This window comes from Peromyscus californicus, unplaced genomic scaffold (assembly GCF_007827085.1).
Source record: "Peromyscus californicus insignis strain IS unplaced genomic scaffold, ASM782708v3 Scaffold_11__1_contigs__length_118956290, whole genome shotgun sequence".
NCBI lineage: Eukaryota > Metazoa > Chordata > Mammalia > Rodentia > Cricetidae > Peromyscus > Peromyscus californicus.
This window is the reverse complement of record NW_026294402.1, coordinates 60,801,366-60,826,536: the sequence shown is the minus strand read 5'-3', so window position 1 is coordinate 60,826,536 and position 25,171 is coordinate 60,801,366. Positions and strand designations below refer to the sequence as shown.

Below are 25,171 nucleotides of genomic sequence, written 5' to 3'. Positions count from 1 at the left end.
GAGATCAGAGGGCAGAGCTAGCCACTAGTTAACCAGAGGCCAAGCAGTGGTGGCACTTGGGAGGAGGAAGCAGGAAGATCAGAAGTTCAAGGCCACCCTGGGCTACACAAGATTAATCCAGTCTAAAAGAGAAACAGAGCCAGGAGGTGGTGGTGCCTGCCTTTGATCCCAGCACATGGGAGGCTCAAGTCTTTGATCCCTGCACATAGGAGGCTCATGCCTTTAATCCCAGCATTAGGGAGGTAGAGACAGGACCGCCCCCATTCAGTCTGAGGATTGGTAGAGTTAAGAACTCTCAAGTAGCTGCTCCTCTGCCTCTCTGATCTTCCACTCTAATATCTGACTCTGGGTGTTTATTGTTAAGATTAATGAGGTCCGTGCTTCAAGCTAAGGTGTCATGTAGCACAAGGTGGCCTCGAACTGCTATGTAGCTCGGGATGATCCTCCTGCCTCTACTTTTCAAGTGCTACAATTACAGGCATAATTTATGTGTTTACTTTTTGTTTTAGCTGAGTTTAGAGCTTCACCAAAAGAGATTATAGCTGAGCTTGGTGGTGCACACCTTTAGCCCTAGTACTTAAAGAGGCAGAGAGGCAGAGGCAGATGATCTCTGTGAGTTCAAGGCTAGCTTGGGATACATGAGACTCTGACCTAAAAAGGTGGGAAAAAGTACATAGGGAAACTAAGAGACTACCTTCAACTTGTTTTACTTTTTAAGACAGGCTGGCCTAAAACTCATGGTCCTAATACCTCAGCCTCTCAAGTGTTGGGATTATAGGAATGCACCATAAAACTTTGCTAAGTACTGCCTTCAACTTGATTCTGATTTTTTGAGCAGAAAGTAAAATTCAAGATTGTCATCTAGGCTGGGAAAAATTACAGACTAAAATTACAACACAACATGCATAACTGCTGCCTCAAGTTATGTGAAGCTTGTACAAAAAGGCCTGAGCAGTGCTGCTGTAAAGGTGGTCAAAACCTCATGGCTGGAGAGGAAACTGGCCCTACGTGGGAAACCTACTACTGCTACTTTGCTAAAGACACATCAAACTGCCTTCTAAATTTTATATCTATACCCATATATTAATGCTGCTCTCAACTTTGGCCAGAGAAGTTTCTGAGAGACTTATAACTTTTAAAGTTCTGAGAAGAAGTGACTGACTGCTGAGTATGTACCCCTTACTGGGACATCTCTATCTCCAGCAGGACTCAAGGACCACCAAGGAAGAAGGTGAGGAAAGAATGTAAGCATTGGAGGATGGGGAAAGATGCTGTCGTTTAGATATGAAACGGCCACTGCACTCAGGAACTTACAGCAGCTAGTTACCTGCACAGAATCAGGCCAGTCAGTAATTCCAACATGAGTGGGAGAGGTGTTAATGAAGCTCCAACATCAGCTGAGAAGTAACTGGCAACTGATGGCTGCTGGAGGAGGTGGAAGTCATTTGATTTCTGGGATATCGCTCATGCTCATGAAGGCAGTACTAACTGGACTTGATGGGTCATTTAAAAGAGGAGAAAGAGAAGGAGGAGATGAAGGCGAGAGGAACATGTGCTGGAGGAGGTCCAGGAGGAGTTGGGAGGTGAATAATATAAGGACAGATTTTACACACACACACACACCACACAAATTATTGATAAATATTTTAACAAAAATGAATAGTACTCTACAGGGTAGGTGAAAATATTTCAACTTAAGAACTTATTCTATCTCTTTCACATGTACATATCACTGTATCTTGCTACTACTTCATATTTGCCTTCCAAACACTCTTCCTACCCCCCAATACCTTCAAGGTCATCTTCTTCAACTAAGAGTACCCCCTTCTAGAAAAGGCAACTTTGTAAATAGTACTGTGATGGAAGGATGATTTTCGTTGATTTTTTTGTTTTGTTTCTTTTGTTTTTGAGAAAGATGTCTCACTTGGTAGCCAGGATGGCCTGGAACTGACTATGAAGCTCAGGCAATCCTTGAACTTTTGGTGATGATCCTGTCCCTTGTTTATAAAGAACTGAGATTACAGGAATGGGCCACTGAGCCTGAAAAGTCAGTTACTAATAGAAAAAGAAGACACCCATGACTGGGGCATAATTCTGTGCCTACATCCAAAATCTCTAGGATTAAAAGAAGAAATGGGGCGGAGGGCGGGGGGGGGGGGGGGGGGGGGGGGGGGGGGGGGGGAGGGCGGGCGGGGGTCTTTAAAAGAATGAAATAAATCAGCAAGATCTCCAGACACTTTTGTTTACATGGGCTGTCTGAAATTTGCAATAAAATATTATACATGATTGAAAACAAGTAGTCAGACAAAAGTTTGTTAACAGAATATAAAAATAAGGACAAAAACAGAGTATGTGAGGTGAGCAGAGCAGTAAGGGAAAACACATTGAGGGAGTTTCTCACAAAGTATCACACCTCTCCAACTTTATTTTTATTTATTTATTTTTTCAAGATAGGTTTCTCTGTGTAGCCTTGGCTGTCCTGGAACTCACTTTGTAGACTAGGCTGGGCTTGAACTCACAGGGATCCATCGCCTGCCTCTGCCTCCTGAGAGCTAGAATTAAAGGCTTGCGCCACCACCGCCCGGCCACACCTCTCCATTTGTATATTGTTTCCTGTATGTTATAGGGAGCCTCTTGATAAGAAAAAAAATTCACTAGGCAAGTGCTTGAATTGTAGTTAAGTGAGCACTAGAGGGCGAGCTCTCCACAGATTTAAAGGTTTTTCAAACACACACCCACCCATCCAACCAAGAAAACCCACAGCTTTTTAAGTCCAGAGAAGGATACAAGCACAGCTGTGGAACAAGAATAGAAAAACCACGGTACCCTAAGTCAGGTGTGAAATCTAGGTCTGGGTTCACCATTTCTATGAATTCAGTCCAATGAAATGAAAACACAGCCAACTCACCTACTTTGGGCCTCAGTTTCCTATATTAAAATAAAGTAGTCATTTAGATAATTTGAAAAATAATTTTTGAGCTCTTAAATTTTTAAAATAATCAATGTTAAATCATTAGGTCTTAATTTTACTTTCCCCTAAGACAATTTCTCTGTGTATCCCTGCCTGTCGTGGAACTCTCTCTGTAGACCAGGCTGGCCTTGAACTCACAGGGATTCACCTGCCTATGCCTCTTGAGTGCTGGGATTAAAGGCATAAGTCACCACTACCTGGCTAGGTCTTAGAATGTTAAGAATGAGAACCAGTATGTGCTTTCTCCATACTTGTTTGGACAGTCTGCACTTGTTTAATTCATTAATTCAACAGGCCCTCCTCACTTTTCACAGTGGGTATTTGTTTTTAAAGAAGTTTCCATACTAGGAAATAAACAAGACACAAACATTTAAAAAAAAAAAAAAAAAAAAAAAAAAAGGCCCAGCCTTGGCAGCCTGGTGTGGTAGCACACACTTTTAATCCCAGTACCTGGGAGGTAGAGACAGGTGGATCTCTGAGTTCCAGGACAGGTAGGGCTGCACATAGAAAAACCAAAAAAGGACACCAACATCTTTAACATGGTGCAGGCTCACTTTCAGCTTATAAGAAAGATGTGCTTGCTTTACATGCACAACAGCCTGATTTTAGACTAAACGTTCAAAGAAAAAAGAGCAATGTAGCCCCCAGTGGTCTCACTTTAATTCTAACCATTAGGTAACACAAACTGGGCTGTCTCAATCAGTGGGAGGTGGCTCATCTGACGTAATGCCAGCTAGGAGGCCTTCTGCTTTGTTCATTTCCATAATAAAATTATGAAAAGCAATCCTCTGAGTTTTTTTTTTTTTAAGATTCATTTATTTATTATGTACACAGTGTTCTGCCTGCATGTATGCCTGCAGGCTAGAAGAGGGCACCAGATCTCATTACAGATGGTTGTGAGCCACCATGCGGTTGCTGGGAATTGAACTCAGGACCTTTGGAAGAGAGCAGCCAGTGCTCTTAACCTCTGAGCCATCTCTCCAGCTCATCCTCTGAGTTTTTGACACTACATTTCCCAGGGTCTTTCTCCTTTATTATAACCTACAAAATATAACACATTTTAGAACCAGCAACATTAGAGCTCTGATGGAAACTTCTCTGATGTGACACCTGAGACAGTTTGTGAGTTTTGTTTGAGACAGGGTCTCACTATGTAGCTCCAGCTGGCCTCAAACTCAGAGAGAGCCATCTGCCTTTGCCTCCAGAGTGCTGAGATTATTGATGTATACTACCATACCCAATTTCAAGAATTCTTGCCAGGCATGGTGGTACATGCCTTTAATCTCAAAAACTTGTGAGGCAGATGTGGAATACTCCTTTACACTGTGTGAACATGTCACTGAGATTTGTTTAATAAAGAAGCTGACTGGCCAATAGCTGAACAGGATAAGGGTAGGCAGGAGAGCCAAACTGAGAATGCTGGGAAGAGGAAGGGCGGAGTCTGGAGTCTCAGCAGACGCAGAGAGAAGCAAGATAGGCAAGCCAAACAGAAAAAGTACCAAGCCACATGGCAAATTGTAGATAAGAAATATGGGTTAATTTAAAATGTAAGAGATACCTAGTAACATACTTGAGCTGTTAGTCAAGCATTTATAATTAATATTGAGTCTCTGTGTCAGTTATTTGGGACTGGCTGGTAGGAAAGAAAAGTCTGCCTACAGGCAGAGAAACTGTCTCAAAAAAACCACAACACACACACACACACACACACACACACACACACACACACACAGAGAGAGAGAGAGAGAGAGAGAGAGAGAGAGAGAGAGAGAGAGAGAGAGAGAGAGAGAGAGAGAGAGAGAGAGAGAGAGAGGAGGTTGCTGTGGGATGTTCTGTATGGCAAATGTGTTGCTGATTAGTCAATAAATAAAACACTGATTGGCCATTGGCTAGCCAGGAAGTGTAGGCAGGACAAGGAGGAGAATAAAGCTGGGAAGTGGAAGGCTGAGTCAGGGAGACACTGCCAGCCACCACGATGAGAAACAGCATGTGAAGATGCCGGTAAGCCACGAGCCATGTGGCAAGGTATAGATTTATGGAAATGGATTAATTTAAGCTACAAGAACAGTTAGCAAGAAGCCTGCCACGGCCATACAGTTTGTAACCAATATAAGTCTCTGTGTTTACTTGGTCGGGTCTGAGCGGCTGTGGGACTGGCAGGTGAGAGAGATTTGTCCTGACTGTGGGCCAGGCAGGAAAACTGTACCTACAGGAGGTTTTTTTTTCCCGAGACAGGGTTTCTCTGTGTAGCTTTGCACCTTTCTTGGATCTCACTCTATAGCCCAGGTGGGCCTTTCGAACTCACAGAGATCTACTTGCCTCTGCCTCCCAAGTGCTGGGATTAAAGGCATGCGCCACCACCACCTGGATTTTTTTTTTTTTTTTTTTTTTTGAGACAGGGTTTCTCTGTGTAGTTTTGGTGCCTGTCCTGAATCTCTCTCTCTGTAGACCAGGCTGGCCTCGAACACCTTGTAGAATAATAAAAGATAACCACCACATGGAATGACCCACTGGGCTAAAATTCTATCCAAGTCACATTTTGCCTGAATTTATGTCTGTACCATGTGTGTTCCTGGTGCCAAAGAGGTCAGAACAGAGCACCAGATCTCCCAGAACTAGAGTTACAGATGGTTATGAGCTTCCAGTGAGTGCTGGGAACTAAATCTAATCCTCTGTAAGAGCAGTCAGTGCTCTTAACTGCTGAGCCATCTCTTCAGCCTCCTAATCCATGCTTCACTAACACAGACACAAGCCTGATGTTCTCCTTTTGTCTGCTCATATACAGAGTTATATGCGTGTAAATACAAGTCTCATTATTAAACCCACTCAAACACTACTATATTGTTGCAGTAACTCAAGCTCTTAAACTGCTGAGGAATGAAGCATCAGAAAACATAGTTGAGGGCTGAAGAGATGGCTCAGTGGTTAAGAACTGGTTGTTCTTCCAGAGGTCCTGAGTTCCAATTCCCAGCAACCACATGGTGGCTCACAACCATCTATAATGAGATCTGGTGCCCTCTTCTGGCCTGCCGGCATACAGTCCAGCAGAACACTGTGTGATAATAAATAATCTTTAAAAAAAGAAGAAAAAAAAGGAAAAAAAAAAAGGAAATACAGTTGAAAGAATTAAGTCTCCATCAGTATTAAGGTATTTGGGAACATCACTTACCATTTCACTACTCTTAAGTACAAAAACGTCACTTACCTTGTGATGCAACAAATGGTACAAGTTGTAATGCACAATGTACTGCACCATAAAGTGCTATTGGAAAAGAAAGTTGTTCACATGACCTGCCCCTCTAAACACACCTTTGCCCAGATGCGTGTTGATAGACATGTATCGTGCCGTTCCAGTTAAGCTTTTGTGCTCTCTGTAAGGTATGTGTTTTTTGGTTTCAGGATCAATGTATTCCTTGGCCAGTCCAAAATCTATTATGTGTATTACATGCTCTTTCTTATTGCCTTGTCGGCCAATCAAGAAGTTCTCTGGTTTGACATCTCGGTAAATAAGATTCTTTGAGTGTACATACTCCATTCGAGAAAGCTAAAAGAAAGAAAGAAAAAATAGAAATACCTTGAAATAAGCATAGACCCAAAATGCTTCCTTTTTTTTTTTTTTTTTCTTTTTCTCTTTTTGAGACAGGTTCTCACTATATAGCTCTGGCTGGCCAGGCGGTGGTGGTGCACGCTTTAATGCCAGCACTCAGGAGGCAGAGCCAGGCGGATCTCTGTGAGCTTGAAGCCAGCCTGGGCTACAGAGTGAGTTCCAGGACAGCTCCAAAGCTACACAGAGAAACCCTGTCTTGAAAAACAAAACAAAAAAAAACTAAAACAAAACAACAACAAAAACAAAAAACAAGCTCTGGCTGTCCTGGAACTCACAGAGCTCTGCCTGCTTCTGTGTTCAAAGGCATGTGCCACTATGCCTGGCCCAAAATATTTATTCTTAAAATCATGCTTGCTTGCTTATTTAGTGATTGATTAATTAATCTATTTATTTATTTATTTATTGACACGGTGTGGCAGCCAGATTATTTATTTATCTGCATTTTAAGTTTTTTTTTTTTAAATTTATTTGTATGTATATGTGCCTTCCCGAGTTTACATGCACCAGTTGTGTGCATGTGCCCACAGGGCCAGAGGCTGTCATATTCCCTGGAACTGGAGTTACAGGCAGTGTTAGCAGTCTAATGTGGGTGCTGGGAACCAAACTCAGGTTTTCTGCAAGAGCAGTAACTGCTCTTAACTGCTATCTCCAGCACACCCCACCCCTAGTACTTTTCGTTACAAATATGTAACAACTATTCAGATTAGGGGAAAAATGAGACAGTAGAATTTGGCTAAAATGGTAATACTTTACTTTATACACTGTAACTTGCAAACCTGCCCTCTGGGACAGGAGCAGTTACCATTTCACCTCCTGCCCACACTTTCTGTCTTCAGTTGCTCAGGATTCTCTAACCCCAATCTTGGTACTGAAGAAATAAGAAAACAGAGGCTTAGTGAAATTAATGCAAGCCTGACATCAGCTAGTCGGCTGGCAGCAGAAGGAGGATGCACAGTCTTTATGCTATAATGGTGACCAGAGCTTGAAATAAGTAACTTTAACACTGTCTCAAATTTAATTAGATATTTCTATCTATAAAGCATTTCTACTTGCGTAGAAAGGGAGACTTAAGTATTTTGAATTTGATCAATTTTCAAGTGTTTCCAAATTGCTTTTGGATAATGGTGAAACCATCACTATTTCAAATGAATTAAGATATAGCTGAAGGCTGGAGTGGTGGTACACATCCACTTTAATACTCAGGAGGCCGAAGCAAGAAGATCTAAAGTTCAAAGCCAGTCTAAGCTGGTTAGAACATGTCAACAAAACAAAACAAAAACCACCCAACATTTGAATTCTTCCCTTGAAGGTCTAAAAAAACATCTCAAAGACTGTTCTAATTGCTTAAACTGGAACTAGCATGTAATTTGGCTGCAAAGCTTCTTGGCCAGCCCAAGTATTATATAAGATGCCAGAGAATTAAACATCTCAGTTACAAGGTGACTTTTGAATGAATGTTAGTGCAGGGGGTAGTACCTTCAATTGTTTCTAGTTTTCAACAGTGAGAGAAGGAGGGCATGATAAAACCTTACAGCTATGTGCCTAAGACCTATAAATAAAATGCTGAAGCAATTACTTGAATGTGCACAACTCCACCTATTCGTCCTCTTTCTCCCTAATGTAAATTATATTCCTCCACTTCAGTTACAGAAAAGGCTCTGCTTCAAGGTGCAAATTCTTAAAATAGAGCAAACTGCAGATGCATTGTGACTTCTCTCAGTTAACCCTTTTGTAACCCTCTAAGTTGTGTGACCAAGAACTTAGCTTAGTTGTTTGGCATATGACATATTGGCCAAGAGTCTTTGTGGCCAAATTATACGTAGAAATCAAGCTAAGGCAGCAGTTGTAATAGTTCCTTTCAGAAGTCTGCTAGATTCTTCTAGCAGGCTTATTAAAGCTGTAAAAACTAATTCGGATGTCACATCATCAAAAGGCCCATAAGGATATGGGCAAGGGATCTATTTATCTTCTGGAATAGCACATCAACTCACCAACTGGATGGCTATCATTAACACCGTCTTCAAAGTAAACGTTCGGTCACAGAGGTCAAATAAGTCCTCCAAGCTAGGGCCAAGGAGCTCCAGCACCATGGCATTGTACTTTCCACATGGTCCAAAATAATATACCTGTGGGAGACCTTCACCTGAAAGCAGGGGGTGGGGTGGGGTGGGGTATGGGGTACAGAGTGGGAAACACAAAAACCAAAATATAAAACAACTGCATTAGCAATGAATATAATATAAAGAAAGTGTAATCTGTGAGATTTCAATTTCCTTTCACAGTCCCTCCTGGAAAAGTTAAACTGAGTATAATAGCTTCAGTAGGAACCATTACTGGGTGGAAAAGGCTAAGTCATTGCACAATATGTTCAAAATAAGCAGTTATTTAATACCAGAGTGACAAAGGCATTTCCACTACTATATAAAAGAAAATGGTCCCTGTTCCATTATTGGTTCAGAGTGCAAACTATTCTTCCCAAAGGACGCTGAAAGTGAAGTATCATAAAAGGTTCAAAGGAAGCCTCACTGAGCTCAAATCCAGGCTAACAGACCTTGTTACATTAGCTGGTTTCATTAGCACTCCCAGTGCTTACTGCTAAAGCCACAGGGAGTTGTTTGCAACTGCTGCCCATGGAGAATTGAGATTGAAGAGGCTAGGTCAAAGAGGTGCAGCCTGGCCCTAGGCCAGCACAACTGGCTTCCTTGTCACACAGAATCTCTATAGGGCTTTGTTTTCTCTCAGCTAGGAGTCAGCAGACACTTAGCATTTGGTTGCTGTTAATTATAAAAGGAAAAGGGGAAACTAAAATCTCAAAAGCTGCAGTTTTCCCAAATTTGAAATTCATAGATATGTGAAGCTAAAAATCCAGATTTTCTCACCTAAATAGCAACTTGTGAATCAATTCCTCTTTAAAGTGAATTATAAAAACAAGGTATTCAGTAAATGTTTATAAAATTACACATGAGAACAGTGGGTACTTAGAAAGCTGCAAAACATTTAAAAAAATTATCTCATCTAGCAGCAACATTTCCACCCCACACATGTATATATTATTCTACATTGAGGCTGGCCTCTAACTCAGAGTGAAACGCTTGTCTCTGCCTCCCAAGCCAGAGATTAAAGGTGTGCACCACCACATCCAGCTCCATCTTTTTGTTGTAGTTGTTTTTGTTTTTCGAGACAGGGTTTCTCTGTGTAGTTTTGGTGCCTGTCCTGAATCTTGCTCTGTAGACTATGCTGGCCTCGAACTCACAGAGATCCGCCTGGCTCTGCCTCCCGAGCACTGGGATTAAATGTGTGCACCACCACTGTCCGGCTATTTTTTTTTATTTTTATTTTTTTTGGTTTTTCGAGACAGGGTTTCTCTGTGTAGCTTTGCGCCTTTCCTGGAATTCACTTGGTAGCCCAGGCTGGCCTCGAACTCACAGAGATCCGCCGGCCTCTGCCTCCCGAGTGCTGGGATTAAAGGCGTGCGCCACCACCGCCCGGCTCGGCTATTTTTTAAAAGAATTATTTTGGGGGCTAGAGAGATGGCTCAATCAAAAGTTAAATTTTTTTTTTTTTTTTTGGTTTTTCGAGACAGGGTTTCTCTGTGTAGCTTTGCGCCTTTCCTGGAACTCACTTTGTAGACCAGGCTGGCCTCGAACTCACAGAGATCCACCTGGCTCTGCCTCCCGAGTGCTGGGATTAAAGGCGTGCGCCACCACCGCCCGGCCAAAAGTTAAAAATTTTTATTTATGTGTACCATGCACGTACAGGTGCCCATGGAGGCTAGAAGAGGGCATACGATCAAATGGAGCTGGAGTAACAGGTCCTCTGGAAAAGCAGGAAGAGCTCTTCACGGCTGAGCTGTCTCTCTAACCATCATTGTTTTTAATTAATATGGATGAAATACAGGCAGAAGCAATATAAATCTAACCATCCTTTCCCCCAGGGAAGGCCTTATGTATCTGGAGTTACTGTGATTCATTGCCACAATGTATTTCACATACTGCATTAATCTATCTTGTTCCTCTTAGACCCTAAACAACTCGAGTATTTTAATATGTTCACACCTAGTCTATATCATCTACTAGGTTACTCTGGCTCCTACTAGTTCTAGAGTTACTTTTATTCTGTCTCCAAACAGAAAAAGGAGTTAAACTGAATTGTCTTTTTCCCTTCTGTTGTTCCAAAGTCATTTTTCAAGATTTTAAACGTACAAAGTGTAACAGTTGTTTCCAAGGAGTCTTGCTGAGAAAGTCAATGTAGAACATTCTACCAAAGAGGTTAATTGCTTTTATCTATCAAACACATGATAGAGTTTGGGAATATTTTATTTTATTTGTTTTATTAAGAAATTTTTTATTCATTCCACATACCAACCACAGATCCCCCCCTCATTCCTCCTCCTGCTCACCCCCCAAGCCTTCCCTGCCAGGTCACCACTCACTCATCCCCTAAATATTTATTTATTTAGGGACACTGATGTTTTGCCTGTGTGTATATCTGTGTGAAAGGAGAGTGCTAGATCCCCTGGAACTGAAGTTACAGACAGTTGTGAATGCCATGTGGGTGCTGGGAATTGAACTTGGTCCTCTGGAAGAGCAGCCAGTGCTCTTAACCGCTGAGTCATCTCTCCAGTCCCGTGTTTCTTTATTTCTTTTTTTTGTTTGGTTTTTTGTTTGTTTGGTTTTTTTCAAGGCAGGGTCTCTCTATGTAGCTGTGGAGCCTGTCCTGGAACTAGCTCTGTAGACCAGGCTGGCCTCGAACTCACAGAGATCTGCCCGCCTATGCCTCCTGAGTGCTGGGATTAAAGGTGTGCGCCACCACTGCCCAAGTTTGGGTATATTTTAAATTTATACTCAATTTAATAGTTTTTTTTAATGTCTCTAAAAGTTTATTTCCATAACATTAGTATTATATTCCTCAGAGCTAGTTGTGGCAGGTCTGTTAGTTGTCTGGCAACATTCATTGTTTCTTTCTCCCTATTTACTAAAAGAACTTTTTTTGTTGTGTGTGTATTTATGTGTGTGTAATGTAGATGTGTATGCATGTGTGTATACATTTGTGTGTATGCTAGAGCCAACCTCAGGTGTTGGTCCTGTCTTTGCCTCCCTAGTATTGAGAACACAAGTGTGCACCACACTGTGCCTGGGTACTGGGTGAGGTGTTGAACTTTTTGGTCTTAAATTTACTGACTGACCACTGCAACTTCTGACTACTGCAAAAGCAACCTGCACAGTTACAATTAATTATAGAAATGGTCAATGAGATGGAAGCAGAAATCTCTGGGTAGGGTGGTTCTATCTAGAAAAGCCCTTTCAAGAGAGCTGATTCTAGTGGATGAGATACCTTACGGAACTCCAGAAGCCAAGGAGAATCAAAAAGTACCTTCAAAATACAATATAGCAACAGGAATAGATGTAGCAACCAAAAGAGCCTGATATCTGATGTCTGTGGAATAATTACACCCAAGTTGAATCTTCCATCCATCTATATCCTTTTTTTTTTTTTTCAAGATGCTAAGGATTGAACCTTAGGTAAATGGTCTATCACTAAACTACACCTCTATAACTGTTTCTAGATTTTTCTTAATCTAACTGAGCTACAGTTACATGCTTTATTTGAAAAAGAAAAACCAAAGCTAACCTTACTTAATAAATACATTGTTTCTTTCCTTGGCTGAATTCTAAGTCTAGGCACACTATCCTCTTTTTAAACACAGGTTCCAAGTTAGGTCTACTTAGTTAAAAATGAGACTAATAAGTTTCTTGTTCTCAACAACCTTCAATATCAAACTTAGGTATCCCCTTGTCACAAGTTTCCATATTTACTAAAAACTTGACAAAAGCATTTTTGGGTAATGCCTATAATTTCTTTCTTTCTTTTGTTTTTTCAATACAGGGTTTCTCTGTGTAGCTTTGGAGCCTGTGCTGGAACTAGCTCTGTAGACTAGGCTGGCCTTGAATTCACAGAGATCCACCTGCCTCTGCTTCCCAAGGGCTGGGATTAAAGGTATGCACCACCACTGCTTAGTACCTATAATTTCTAACAATAATGTCAACAATAAGTTCTGCTAGAAACTTAAAAGAATGAGGAGTTCCTGTCTGCTGCAGGCAAAACTTCAGAAGGTCTTAGTGAACTTTGGGATGTCTGAGACCATATCCAGACCACTGAGTAGCTTGACAGCATTTCTAGGGAGGTACTAGTTCCAAGACACTAGTGCAGAAAGAGTTCAAGTCAAGAGTTTTGTATCTAGTATTTGCTCCTGTGACTACTTCTAGCAAATTCCTTTGGCCCCCCTGTAGATTGGCTTTTTCATCTTTGCAACACAGAAGAATTTAAACTAGTTCCTCTTTAAATCTAAATTATGACTATAATTTCCTTCTGGCTACATCTTTGTAAGGCCACAGAATCAGTATGAATTAAACTTAGATTCCATGTGGAGTAGCAATTAAAATGTAAGCTATCAGTGGTATATAACTAGAAAAATGTTCACCTGACACATCTCTAAAACTTAAAACAGATGAAGTGATTTTGCTTCACACCTTCTGAATTAGACTCTCTAGGAGTGGAGCAGAAGCAAACACTCTGTAAGTGATGGGCAACCCCAACTAGAAGCTGCCACCTGGAGAGGAGAAACAAAGGGCATTGCTCTGTTTTCTGACTTTCACATTACTAGGACTCAGAAAATACAAACAAACCAGTTTCTACACAGTTCTTTCAGACTGGAACAATTGAACTTATTTGTCTATTAATTTAAGATTGTGTCTCACTATATACAGTCCAGACTGGCTTCAATCTTGCTTTCTTCCTGCCGTAACCTCCTGACTGTTGGTACTGCATGTGTGAGTCACCATATCCAGCTTGGACACAATTCCTTTGAAAGGAAATAATTTTAAGATTATTTATTTAAAAGACTTCCTGGGGGTGAGGGCAGCTTTCTATGCCAAGTTTCTTAGATTATTATAAAAAATGGACTACCAAGCAGGAAATTTTCTTTAGGAGAAATAATTTAATAGAACTGTTTGTACAAAGAGTTGCCTGTATGTGCTATTCTGTACCTATGTATTTTGCATGGCTGTCCATACAGGAGTAACAGACCTCCATGACTCTTGGCCACCCCTGGGCTGAATGCAAGTGAAAATCCTGAATCTTTCCCTCTTCTGTACAGTCATCTTCAATTCACTGCTTCATAGAATTTAAATTAACATTATGTTGTGAAATTCTTTGATAAGACCTGGAGTAAGTGTGGTGATATACTGTGTACCCTAATAAAGCTTGTCTTGAGGATCAGAGGACAGAGCCAGCCACTAGATTACACATAGAGGCCAGACAGTTATAGCACACACCCTTATTCCTCTCACCCAGGATCTCTGTGAGTTCAAGGCCACACTGGGAATACAGCCAGGCAGTGGTGGCACACACCTTTAATCCCAGCACTGGGAAGCACACACGCCTTTAATCCCAGGAAGTGACATGGCTGGGCAGAGAAAGGTATCTAAGACGTGAGGAAACAGGAACTAAAGCAGTTCAGCTGAGATCCCTTCCAGTGAGGACTCAGAAGCTTTCAGTCTGAGGAAACAGGATTGGCTGAGGAGTTGGCAAGGTGAGGTTGGCTGTGGCTTGCTCTGCTTCTCTGACCTTTCAGCTTTCACCCCAATATCTGGCTCTAGGTTTTTTATTAAAAAGACCATCTAAGATTCAAACAACAAGTAAGGACAGTATAAATGCAATACAAGCTATATACATGGTAAACAAGGCACTTCCTGTAGATAATTAGTAGAGAAATGGGATAGGGAAGCTGAGCAAAGCAAATATGCACTGGATTTGTTGATTACAGCATATCAGAAACTAAAGTAGTTTTATATCTCTCTTTGTCTCTCTCTGAGGGGTGCAGGGTTTCACTGTCATCTAGACTAAAGAACTCACTCTGGTCAAGGCTAGCCTTGAACTTGAAATAATCTTCCTATTTCTGTCTTTTGAGTACTAGGGTGTCAGGCTCAAAATTATCACATCAGGCTAGCTTTATAACCTTTTATCTGCTCTGGAAATAATGCATTCATAAGTGAGGTCTCCCATTAAATCAGCCAAAGGTATAAGAACAGTTTAATCATAGGTTAAATCCTCAACAAACTCAAAATGCAAGATTATATATCACATCATCCTGAGTATTTTTCCAGAAATAGCCTTTACTTTACATTTAGCAAAAGCATTTTCTTATAAGTCCTGCCAGCCATATGTCTCACACATATATCAAGTTGTATAGCACAGGAAGTAAGGTTACAACACCACAGCTAATTATCAGTGTATCATAAATTTAATTTGTGTTAAATCTACCATACCAACACTAACTGCTTATTTATTATCCAAGCTGTCTAAGATACTGCTACCTAAAAAGATCCCATAATGCACTATGAACAGTAATTGCTCTAAGCAGAGATATTTTAAATGTACATCAGGCTGAGAACTTAAATAGAAGCACCTGAAATTTTTGGAATTGCCTTATATTATTACCTAATGATTAGACTCCAATTCCTCTTTTTTTTTTTTTTCCCCCGAGACAGGGTTTCTCTGTGTAACAGTTTTGGTTGTCCTAGAACTTGCTTTGTAAACTAGGCTGGCCTCAAACTCAGAGATCCACCTGCCTCTGCCTCCCAAGTTTTGGGATTAAAGGATGTACCACCACTGCCTGGCCATTTCTTTAAAAACAAACAAACAAACAAACAACTATATTGTCTAACTGTGAAGCAAATTCTATCCATAATGAAATTCAGACAGAAACTTATATTAAAACTTCAATCTAGAGGACTGCTGTTGAGTTTGAGGCCAGTGTGTCTCAAAAACAAACAAACAAACCCCAGACAAAAAAGGGCCTGGGGAGATGGCTCAGCAGGTGAGAGTACTTGCCGTGGAAGCATGAGGATAAATAAGTTCATATGCTAACATGATTTATGGGACAAAAGAAACAACACAGTAGGTGTACAATTTTTTTCTTTTTGGCAGGTGGTGGTGGTTTCACTATAGCCTAGGCTAATGGGAAATTCACTTTATAGCCCAGGCTGGCTTCAAACTCACAGTAACCATAGCTCTGTGGAGGATAGAGACAGGATTGCTGGGGCTGTCACCAGCTTGAGGTTCAGTAAGATGCCCTCCCCAAGGAATAAGGCCTTGGGGTGCATATGTGTATACACATCATACAAAAGCATGCATATGCATACACACACACACAACACACACACAAATGCACAAGAGCAACTAATACAAAATAATTATTAAAAATAAGTATATAGGGAGCTGGATGTGGTGGTACACGTCTTTGACCCCAGCACTATCGAGGCAGAAGAAGGCAGATCTCAATTCTAGGTCAGCAAGAGCTAAATAGTGAGACCCTGTCCTAAAAAAAAAATAACCAGGCGTAGTGGCACATGTCTTTAATCCCAGTACTTGGGAGGTAGACAGGTGGGTCTCTGTGAGATTGATTGAGGTCATACTGGTCCACACAGAGGTTTTCAGGACAGCTAGGGCTATATAGAGAAACCCTGTCTCAAAAAAAAAATGAAATGCAATTTGATTTTTATAAAGTACATATCATCAGTGACTATTTCTGAAGTCAAGTTAGAGAACACTGTGATAGGCATAAAGACCCTGACAAACCTTGCTTTACTTTGTTTTTTTTTTTTTTTTTTTTTTGGTTTTTCGAGACAGGGTTTCTCTGTGTAGCTTTGCGCCTTTCTTGTAACTCACTTGGTAGCCCAGGCTGGCCTTGAACTCACAGAGATCCACCTGGCTCTGCCTCCCGAGTGCTGGGATTAAAGGCGTGCGCCACCACCGCCCGGCGCTTTACTTTGTTTTAAGAGCCATTCAGTTCAAACAGGTTATTAGGTGTTCACAGCAAATGTTTTAGCCACTATAGATCTCACTACTCAAAGAGTTTAAGCTTTAAGAAAACAGGGCAAAGTATGGTGTATGCCTCCAATCCCAGCACTGTGGAGGCAGAAGCAGGAGGACTGTCCACAAACTCAAAGCCATCTAGGGATACACACGGTGAAGACTACATAGTGAGACCCAAACCCTGTCTCAAAAAGCAAAAAAGAAAAGAAAAAAGGACGGTAGGGAAAGGGAAAGGAGGGCAGTGAGGAAGAAAGCAAGCAGGAACTAAATGTAACCTTTAAAATGCAGAGTAACTTTACAGAAACAATGTACTGATACAAAGATGAAAGATGTGTGTGTGTGTGTGTGTGTGTGTGTATGTGTGTGTGTGTGTGTGTGTGTGTGTGTGTGTGTGTGTGTGTTTAAAAAGGACAGAATTCCTCTGGCTGTGAAAAATGCAAGTCTATATTATGAATCTGTTTTACATATAAATTGACTAAAAATGCTGGCGTAATAATAAAAACAGTTGACAGAGAACTAAGGAATTAGGATTACTCTGTCTTTCCTATAATGAAGTGTTTTACAATCATCATGTTCACAGGCCTCTTGGGAGCTAGAGTACTGTTAATACCAGCTCAAACTTGTTTGGTGGCGGAAGAAGCAGTAAGGAAAGGCATGAGATGAGTAATAATCCTGACATTTCTAAACCACAGAGATTGAACTTCTACAGCTTTTCTATTAGGTAATCATGCTCACCATGCCTATGAACCTTTGAGTAGGTTTAAATTTTTACTTAAATAAAGGAAATTAAAACAAGGCCTATGATAAAATGGATTTTTTCAGTGGTAGCTAACACCAAAACAAATAAAACCTTTTTTGGGGGGAGGGTGAGTTTGAAACAGGGTCTCTCTATGTAGCTCTGGTTGTCCTGGAACTTGCTATGTAGATCAGGCTAGCCTTGAACTCACAGAGATCCACCAGCCTCCATCTCTTCAGTATTGGGATTAAAGGTGTACGCCACCATGCCCAGACTAAGGATTTTTTTTTTAAATATTCCCTTTCTTTTAAGAGAGTGTGTGTACGTGTCTGTCTGTCTGTCTGTGAGGGTGTCATCCTTTGGAGTTGGAGTTATAAGTGGTTATGAGGCACTCAATGAAAACTGAACTCAAATCCTGCAAGAGCTGCACATGCTGTGCAGTACTGAGCCAGCTCTCCAGCCCTGTGCTTGACTTATAATGACAGACTACTAGCTATTGGATTTCAAAAGGTACCCTGAAAGCTAAGAGATACTGATCCCTAACACACATGTGAACAAGAACAACTAAAAAGTCACAGTTCTAGAGAGCACTTGGAAGGAATGAAAGGAAACATGAAGCTACCCAAAGAGCAGCAACATTTGACGAAGAGTCATCTTCCTGACAAACATGCCAAACTCCTATTATATTGTCTATTCATGTATGTCTTCCCTATCAACAGAAGACTATCTGAAGGCAGTAACTATGTATGTTAATATTTTTGCATCAGTATCTGTCACTGGTCTAGGTATTTAGCTGATCTGAGGAAAAGGAGTACTAACTAACAAACGCAATTTGATGAAAAATGATATGAGTTTCTATTTGGAACACATGCTTACCTTAAGATGCTAAAATGCACACACACACACAAAGAGCAATACAAACTCAGCAGCTTTTAAATGTACATGGAATGCAAACTAAATGGATCCCAACCTCCATCCTTATCTGAATTTCTTTGCATTAAAAAAAAAAAAAAAGTTCTTGCCAGGCAGTGGTGGCGCACCTTTAATCCCAGAACTCAGGAGACGGAAACAGGTGAATCTCAGTTTGAGGCCAGCCTGGTCTACAGAGCAAGATCCATGACAGCCAAGGCTACACAAAGAAACCCTGTCTCAAAAACACCAGACCAAACCAAACCAAACCAAAAGTTCTTTTGGGCTCATGCCTCAGTTGGAAAGATTCAAATTCAAGGTAATTTAAGGTTGCAATCTTTTACACTTTGACTTTTTTCCATGATGGCTATTTATAGTTTACCTTGTGCTATTCCCTTAAATAGGTGAACATCCAAGCAAAATTATTCGTTTTAGTTAACAGCACTAAAAGCTACACTCAAAGGTCTTTACTCTCTAAACACCCGCAGAACTGAGCTTGCATGCAAGGCTGGCAATCTCAGCTATTAAGGAAGCTGAAGAACAAGGATCACAGGTTCATGGTCAGTTAAACACAATGAAGACCCTGTCTGAAAAAAAGAAACAACTAATTAAACTATAACAAAAAAATCATATTACCTGTCCCATCTACAAAGATTATCTGAGGGTCTAATATGCAAAGGAAATTTGATTACACCCATCTCTTTCTGCCTTGCCTCTATCCATTTACAGATAATACATTACTTTGGTTCTGTCTACCTTTGTCTTCCATAGTAAGAAGCTCATTCCTATCTCAATGGAATCTCACTCATCCTATGAAGAAAAATAAAAGCAATTTATTGATAATCCCATTTTACAGATGAGATAGATCTCCAAGGAACTCTATGAAATAACATGACCATGTAATAATATCGTAACAGGAGAACTCATGGAGATGGTTACTAAAGGATAAGGGTTCAGGTACATACAGCATGGATAAGCTGGGCAAAGGAATAGCTCATATCTAGGGCAAGACAGTTCACAATTTTATCATTCCATTCAAATAGTGTGCAATTTAAAACTGAAGAAGAGTTTACTTCTGGAATCTTTCATGTAATATTTTCAAATAATGGGTACCTGGAAAACTGAATATTATATTTCTGACTTCTCACTCTTGTGAACCAAGAAAGTCTCTTATCTGAGTTTGAAATAGGATTTCTAGCCTTTGCAAATAAAAGAATCCAGACAAACATTTATACAATACTAAAAAATAAAAATCCTTATTCTTGCTGGGCGGTGGTGGCACACGCCTTTAATCCCAGCACTTGGGAGGCAGAGCCAGGCGGATTTCTGTGAGTTCGAGGCCCGCCTGGGCTACCAAGTGAGTTCTAGGAGAGGTGAAAAGCTGCACAGAGAAACCCTGTTTTGAAAAACCAAAGCTACACAGAGAAACCCTGTCTTGAAAAACCAAAAAAAACAAAACAAAACAAAACCTTATTCTCAATTTTTTACTTACTTACTCACCCAGTTATTTATTTATTTATTTATTTATTTATTTATTTATTTATTTATTTATTTATTTATTTATTTATTTATTTATTTATTTATTTATGAGGTGCTGGAGAATCAAACTCAGGTCTTTTGGTATACTAAGCCATGAGCTACAGCCCCAGCACTAATATTTTTGGCATTTATATAAACAAGTTTTGAATGTAAATTCTTTGAAGATTAAATGACAAGTCAAGGAGTACATATACTTTAACATTTTACACACGTGTCAGCTTCAATTCACTGTTGGAAATTTCCTGAGAAAAACAACTTAAAAGGGGAAAAAGTTTACTCTGTTTTAGAGGTTTCGCTTTAACACGTTGGGGCTTGTGGCAAGGCAGAAACATGCTGTTCATGTCATGACAACCAGGAAGTGATGACAGGGAAAAAGGAAGTGTCCTAATATCACCTTCTGAATGTGCTATCTCAAAAGGTTCTGTCCAATACCACCACAAGCTGGTGTCCAAGCCCTAAAACATGAGCTTTGGCAGAACATTTCAGATCCAAATCTAACAGTATATAAAGCAAAACTGCTGGAGTTCTAAATCCTATTCTGTCTCTAGTCCTGGACCTGCATTCAACAGTTACTGCTGTGGTCCTATTACTTGGGGACTAAGCTGAGGGGTACTTACTGTCCTCACACTAGAGTTAACACCTTTTATACTCAGTCATGAGTGTTTGAAGGAGTCTTTTCTTCTTTTTATTTAAAGTATTACTGATAATTCAAAACCAGGAGAATCCTTCTTGTGCAATTTGTTTAATGTCACAATGAGAGAATCTCACTTATAGTATTATATAAGTCTACTATAAATAATGCTTTATAGTTTAGACAGGAGCAAAATATTTTTCTTAATCATTTGTGTCAATAATCCATCAACCTAATCATCAGTGTTTTTGACTGTCATTGGGGCTTATATACTTATATGGTAGTGAAACCAATAGGTTTTGTTCCTGTCAAGGTAATGTGACCCAGAGATCAAGCCACCACTCTTAAAGTCTATGAATTTAGATCACAGATAAGTAGATGTGATATAGCAGAAAAGCCTGAGACCAAGACTTGGAAGGTAGAAGTCAGGATTTTAGGACTTGACTGTTCCACTCACCTGAGCAAGTCACTTTAGATCAGTTACCTATAATTTTTACATTGAGCCACATTGACAGCTGTTCTGGGTCTCCAGACTGACAACCGACAACCCTATTTCCTTTAGACAATCACAGAATTCATCCTTATCCTATAGTGTTGGGTCTCAGATATCAGTTCTTTTCTTTGGCCGACTAACATAGTTAATAAAGGGTCATGCCATGTTGTTTCATTCCTGGAATGACAGGTGGGAATTTTTTCACTATTTTTTTTTGAATTCAGACTTTCTTGCTGTAGACAAGATATATCAATTTTATTAATTTTTATTTTATTAATTTTGTTTGTTTTAGACAAGATCTCAACTGCATATCCCTGGTTTGTCTGAAATTTACTATATGTACACCACTCTATCCTTGAACTCGCAGAAATATGCCAGTCTCTGTCTCCAGAGCTGGGAGTCAAAATGTATGCTATCATATCTGGCCAAATTCATTTTTCATCTTTAATTCCTCTCATTTTATTTTACAGCTGTTTTGCTGGCATGTATGCCCAATGCATCATGGTATACAGTACCCTTAGAGGCAGGAAGAGAGCACTGGATTTACTGGGATTGGAGTTACACATTAGGAGCCACCTGACATGGGTGCTGGGAACTGAACTTGGGTCCTCTGGAGGAACAAACTGTACTGAGCCTTCTCTCTAGTCCCATTTTAAGCTATTTTTTTTTTTTTTTTTTTTTTTTTTTTGGTTTTTCGAGACAGGGTTTCTCTGTGTAGCTTTGCGCCTTTCCTGGAACTCACTTGGTAGCCCAGGCTGGCCTCAAACTCACAGAGATCCACCTGCCTCTGCCTCCCGAGGGCTGGCATTTTAAGCTATTTTAACTGAACAAAACCAACTTGAAAATTTTCTGGTATTTAACTTAGAAACAACCTCAATTAAGCTTTCTATAACTTCAGTTCTAAAGGATCTGACACCTCACCTAATCTCAAAGGGTTTCTGCATGTATTTGTTGCATATAAATACACTCAAAGGCATATACATGAAAAATAATTTTTAAAATTAAAAACAAATAATTAGTACCAAATAAGTGATTTGTAACTTTTTGAGCTCAGTAAATAAAACAACCCTATTTCCTGCTGCCTCACATCCCCACCCCCACCCTCGATCCCCAGCATCAGGTATCAGTCACTGATTGGACTTAAACACATCTATGTTCTTTAAACATTGGTTTATAATTCTTTCTGAGTTGATATGGTATAATCTTAGCACTCTTGAGACTGGAACAGGAAGATAACAAGTCTGAGGCCAGCCTGGGCCACATCCAGAGTTCAGATCGGGTAGAAAGAGTCATAGAGTGAATGCCTGTCTTTCTGTACAACATAGGGAGATTTGGAATCTCTCCTCTCTGTCCCCTCCCCATCAGCTCCTGCCACTCTCTCAAGAAAAGACAGCCACATATTGATTTCTCTGAAGCTTGTCCCATTATTATTGGAACCTGGAGCAGCCTTTCATAGAGCAATGTCAGGTTCTTGCTGACTCATCAACTCATGCACATGTAGGTTTAGCTTCTGCTGCCCAAGCAGAGCAACTGTGGCATTGGCAGTGTTGCTTTTTCTGCAAACGATAGTCAAAAGCTCAGATATCTAACCTGGAAGACAGGACTGTACTTTCTTTGTTTTTATATGAGGATTACATATTTCAAGCAGGCCACTTCTACAGTGAGGAGCAAGCCACAAAGGAGGAAAGTTTGACAAAGTCAAGTGTTAACCTCAACTCAAGGAGAAAGCTGCTTCTCTTGACAAACACTTGCTTCTCCTAAGCTGATTCTTTACCAATAACAGGGTGAACACAGTCTGTCTTGAAAGGGCAGCTTCCTGGGAGTACTCACTGTTCTAAGGCACGACACTACACAGTAGTGCCCCCTCCTATTCTCCCCTTTTTGCTTTCGTGGTTGCATGAGCTAGGATGAGGGCTTTGCACATGATGAGCAAGGACCCTATCATTTAGTTACATCCTATTCCCACATGGTTGTTTAAAATGTCTTGAGGCAGGTGGTGAGATGGTGTAACAGGTTGCCAAGCCTGATAACCTGTGTTCCATCACTGAGACCCTCAAGTCAAAAAGAGAGAACTCACTCCTACAACTTGTCCTCTGACTCCACATGCACATGGTAGCATGGTTGAACACACACACACACACACACACACACACACACACACACACACACACACACGTCTGAACTGAGATGTCCCCACAGACTCAAGCATTTTCAATACTTGGTCTCCAGTTGGTGGCACTTTGGGGATAGATTTAGGATAGAATTTGGAGGTTTACGTCACTGGGAGTAGGCTTTGAGAATTTAAAATACTTGTGCCAGTACCAGTTCATTCTCTGCTGCCTGCCTCCAATCTGAGATATGACCTCTGAGCTGCTGCTTCAGCAACCATTTCTGCCTATAGCCATGCTTCTCCATTGTACTGGTGATGGGCTTTTTTCACCCTTCTAGAACTGTAAGCCCAAAATAAACCCTTCCTTCTATAAGTTGTCTTGGTCATGGTGTTTAATCAGAGCAACAGGAAAGTAACTAACACACACATATACACACCCCTAAACAAAACATAATATTTATTATACACAATAATATATAATTTGCATAATAAACATAATTTTAAAAAATTTACATGTTGGAGTAGGAGAGATGGCACAGTCATTAAGAATATATACTAATCTTGTAAAGGACCTGAGTTTGGTAACTAGCACCCATGTCAGACGGATCTGGGATGGGTTCCCAGCACCCCACATGGCAGCTCACAATAGTCTATAACTTCAAGGGGATCTGACTCTTGTTTCTAGTCCCAAGGGTATCAGGCACACATGTGGCACACATACATATATGTAGGAAAAACAATCATGTATACAAAATAAAATGATAATTTTTCTGTGAAACCCCCTCCACCATTCTCGTGTCATACTGTCAACCATTTTCTCAGTTCTTAAGCTATAGTCTTAGAAAATTTGTTCTTTGCTGTGTGGTGGTGACTATAGGATCCCATAACCCCTGAAAAAGCTATCAGATAAGGACTAGAAAGCTAACCTAAACTGGATCCACTCATCAGCTGAAGCTGGGACATAAAGATCCTAGCCAGCCGGGTGGTGGTAGCACACACCTTTAATCCCAGCACTCAGGTAGGCAGAGCCAGGTGGATCTCTGTGAGTTCGATTGAGGTCAGCCTGGTGTGGTGGTATTGTGTTCCCCAAAATATTGTGCACTCTAATAAAATTATCTGGGGTCAGAGATCAGAACAGCCACTAGATACAGAGGCTAGAAAATGGTGGCACTCACGCCTTTAATCCTAGCATTCCAGAGGCAGAAATCTGTCTGGATCTCTGTGAGTTCAAGGCCACATTGGAAACAGCCAGGCATGGTGACACACGCCTTTAATCCCAGAAAGTGAGCCTTTAATCCCAGGAAGTGAGGGTAGAAAGCAGAAAGGTATATAAGGCGTGAGGACCAGGAACTAGGCTAGTTAAGCTTTCAGGTTTTTAGCAGCAGTTCAGCTGAGATCCATTTGGATGAGGACACAGAAGCTTCCAGTCTGAGAAACCAGGATCAGCCTAGGAATTGGCAAAGTGAGGTGGCTGTGGCTTTTTCTGCTTCTCTGATCTTCCAGCATTCACCCCAGTACCTGGCTCCAGGTTTGATTTTATTAATAAGACCATTTAAGATTCATGCTACAGCCTGGTCTACAGAGCGAGATCCAGGACAGGCACCAAAGCTACCTAGAGAAACCCTGTCTCAAAGAAAAAAAAAAAAAAAAAAACAACTCTAGCCAACCCTGGATGGTGCTTAAATTTAGAAGTAATTGTGGCTGTCAAGATGGTGTCTTCTACCAAATGTTAGAAGCTGAAAAGGCTGGTAATGAGGGGAGAGAGAGGGAGATGAGGCAGGTAAGCAGAAAAAACTAAGGAGAAAGATGAGAAAGAGTGTAGAGACAAGAAAAGTTAGACAGAAAGCCAGAGACAAAGCAGGTCTTTTCATCTCCAGAGGTTTCCCAAGCTCTCTGCTCCAATCCCTCAAGGTATGGGTATTTTTCCTTTTTTAGTTTTCTGACATGTCCCTACAGTCCTCTAGTAAAGCTGAATTAGTTGCAATCAAAACAGTGATGACGACTCCACACATATATGGTGATATTTTATTTGTACTGAAATGTGATTTTATTCGTATGTTAATAAATAAAGTTGGCTGGGGGTCAGAGCTAATAGCAAGTCATAGCAGAAGTCTGGCAGTGGTAGCACACGCCCTTAATCCAGATCACATGACAGGCAGATCTCTGTGTGTTCAAGGATACCACCAGCATGGAGACACATGCCTTTAATCTCAATACCAACCATAGAAGAACTGGAGGTCTGTATAGATGGGCAGTGATGAGGAGGTCATGTGGTTGGGTTTACAACCAATGAGAAGAC

General features: G+C 40.6%; 1 protein-coding gene across 7 annotated transcripts in view; it reads right to left on the bottom strand.

Moving 5' to 3' along the window:
• Positions 1–25,171, bottom strand: part of Csnk1g1 (casein kinase 1 gamma 1) — a 151,082-nt gene that overhangs the window by 43,988 nt on the left and 81,923 nt on the right. For all 7 annotated transcript variants that reach the window (XM_052712753.1, XM_052712760.1, XM_052712738.1 and 4 more), the window contains 2 exons: positions 8,570–8,721; positions 6,281–6,515 (listed from right to left, as the gene is read on the bottom strand). In XM_052712753.1, coding sequence (XP_052568713.1) covers positions 6,281–6,515; positions 8,570–8,721 — 387 coding nt within the window. The remainder of the gene's footprint in view (positions 1–6,280; positions 6,516–8,569; positions 8,722–25,171) is intronic.